At 33.8% G+C, this 2599-nt stretch overlaps 1 protein-coding gene across 1 annotated transcript; it reads left to right on the top strand.

Moving 5' to 3' along the window:
* The first annotated feature begins 1410 nt into the window (after positions 1-1410).
* Positions 1411-2126, top strand: LOC145633188 (uncharacterized). Its single transcript, XM_081685465.1, has 2 exons — positions 1411-1656; positions 1800-2126. Exons 1-2 carry the CDS (start codon positions 1411-1413, stop codon positions 2124-2126), a joined length of 573 nt encoding a protein of 190 aa, XP_081541591.1.
* The last annotated feature ends 473 nt before the right edge of the window (positions 2127-2599 follow it).

Raw genomic sequence — 2599 nt, 5'->3', positions numbered from 1 at the left:
ATAATCTTAAATCAGATGTTCTAAATTTACTCATATGTTTAAAATTTCATAAAGCAAATTTTATAAATTTTTAATCACTTGTTCTAATTCTTAAATCAGATGTTCTAAACATATTACTCACACAAATGTTCTAAATTATTACTCATATGTTCAGAATTTTAGTTTGAGTCACATGTTCTAAATTTTAACTCGCATGTTCTAAATTTTTACTCACATGTTCTAAATTTTAAATCAGTTCTCATATAATCTCACATATGAACCTATTCTCACCGGATCCATCCCCTATATATATATATATATATATATATATATATATATATATATATATATATATGAGAACTAAGGTGAATAATAGAAACTAAGAACCAATCTCAGCCATTGATCACACTCAATCTGATGGCTCATGTTTCACCCGCATTCATTAATGGCATTTTCATAATTTTGCGGTTTTTGTAACTTTTTTCCAGTTTTTTAACTTTGAAGGCAATTTCATTTACTTTATGACTGATTTCATTTACTTTTACTAAATTTTTATTTACTTTTTAGAAATAAAACTGGAAAACACTTTGCAAAATTGAAATATTACGAAAATGTCATTAATGACACAGGAAGCATGTGAGTCATCCAATTAACCTGATTTAAGGGCCTAGATTAGTTCATAGTTCTTATTATAGCCTTGGTTCTCATTATAACTTGGTCTATATATATGTAGGAATTAACCTGATTTAAGGGTCTAGATTAGTTCCTAGTAAAAAATGTAGGAATTACTAGCTAGTGTAGTACTCTAATCAAGTAATTAGTACTCCGTAATACTTAAAATGACATGATCGACCGTTGCTTAAATTGTTTAAGCCACTCAGTCTATTAAATTATTTGAATCATTATCAAGATTATAAGCGTAGGTATTTGACTAATGTGCACATGAATACATGATAGATATGACCAAAGAATGCAGGTGGGCTAGGTTTCCAGCGAACACTGCCTCTTAACAAGGCATTCATTGCAAAGTTAGGGTGGAAAATTATCTCCGAACCTAATAGTCTATGGGTTAAAATCATTAGAGATAAATATCTATGTAATAAATCCTTCTTGAATGCACTCCAAATGTTAAAGATTCTCATATTTGGAGGAAAATCCTTGCCCAACGGGAAATTTTAAGAAAAGGAATTCGATGGAAGGTTGTAAATGGAATGGATATATACTTTTGGATTGATAATTGGGTAACCAACCAAAGCTTACTTGAACTACTTTGTATGGATCCTAATCAAGTTGAGTTAGACACAAAAGTTTCGGACTTCATTCTACCCAACAAACAATGGGATAGACATAAGCTATGATATATACTTTCTCCCAGACAATATCGTTTCTCAAATATTAGGAATTCCATTACCCAACAACACGATGCTAGATATGCCGGTGTGGGGTCTTACTTCGTTTGGCACATTTACAGTTGAATCCGCCACATGGCTTGCCCATAATCTTGACCTTGATGATAAATGGGAAAATCGTTGGATATGGAAATTAGATATCCCCCCTAAGCTCCAAATCTTCTTGTGGCAAATTCTTCATAATAGTCTAAGCGTTCGAGATACACTTTACAAAAGAAATGTAATTCCTTTTAGTGATTGTGGTCTATGTAATGTTCATAGTGAAACAGTGAACCATCTCTTTCTCTCTTGCATTCAATCTAAAGATGTTTGGAACCATACCTTAGTTAGGAATTGGTTGGATAGTAGAGTTCCCAACATTGATTTAGTTGAAGCACTTTTATGCTTAAAAAAACACAAACTATCTATTAGGAAATTTATCTTCCTTATTTGGAGTATTGGAAAGAGCAAAATTCTATAATTTTCCGCCAAGAATCCTTTAATATTCCTAGAATTTTCCACCGAGCGCAATTTGCGTTCAATGAGTGGCACTACAGAATTCTCACCGATACCTTTTCTTCATCGGGATCTCCTATTCGGAGATCCTCATCTTCTCCTTATCATTCTTCGACAAACACCATCATGGTTTTCTGGGAGGCCCCACCAACAAATTTCTACAAACTCAATTTTGACGGTTCAATACTCAACAAGTCAGCAACAGCAGGGATTCTCATCAGAGACAGTAGTGGGGCAGTTTAAGGAGCTCGCGCTTTCAACCTCGGCACCACCAAGGTTTTCATAACAGAGGCCATCGCTCTTCATAAAGGCATTCTTCTAGCTCTTGAGCGTGGGATCAAAAATATCATAATTGAAGGTGATAATCTTTTGGTAATCAACTCCGTTAATGGCATCTAGTCAACACCATGGCAAATTGATTATATTATTAAAGACATTTGTTCACTTCTAAGCAATTTCGATAACTGGAGCATTCGTCACATCTTTCGGGAGGCAAATCAAGCAGCGGACTGGATAGCAAATGTTGGTCATTTAGTTAGTACGTAATAGTATGGATATAGTTCCTTGTAATAATTCTTCTTTATTTCCCATCCTTTCTTCCGACGCATTAGGAATTCCCCTCGTGAGGAGGGTTTCCTAATGTTTACTTTTTTCTTACCATTGTAAAAAAAATTGTTGCTGGATAGTTCTTTAACCTATATTATACACCAACATAA

This window comes from Chenopodium album, chromosome 5, assembly GCF_948465745.1.
Source record: "Chenopodium album chromosome 5, dcCheAlbu1.1, whole genome shotgun sequence".
In the NCBI taxonomy this organism is placed as follows: domain Eukaryota; kingdom Viridiplantae; phylum Streptophyta; class Magnoliopsida; order Caryophyllales; family Amaranthaceae; genus Chenopodium; species Chenopodium album.
The sequence above is the reverse complement of the archived record's forward strand: the minus strand, read 5'-3'. Positions and strand labels throughout refer to the sequence as shown.

Excerpts from the sequence above, each read along its gene's own strand:
- LOC145633188 (XM_081685465.1), top strand. The coding sequence starts at position 1,411 with ATGCCGGTGTGGGGTCTTACTTCGTTTGGCACATTTACAGTTGAATCC. Across the intron at positions 1,657-1,799 it reads GTAATGTTCATAGTGAAACA|GAAATTTATCTTCCTTATTT; the intron begins GTGAACCATCTC and ends ACTATCTATTAG.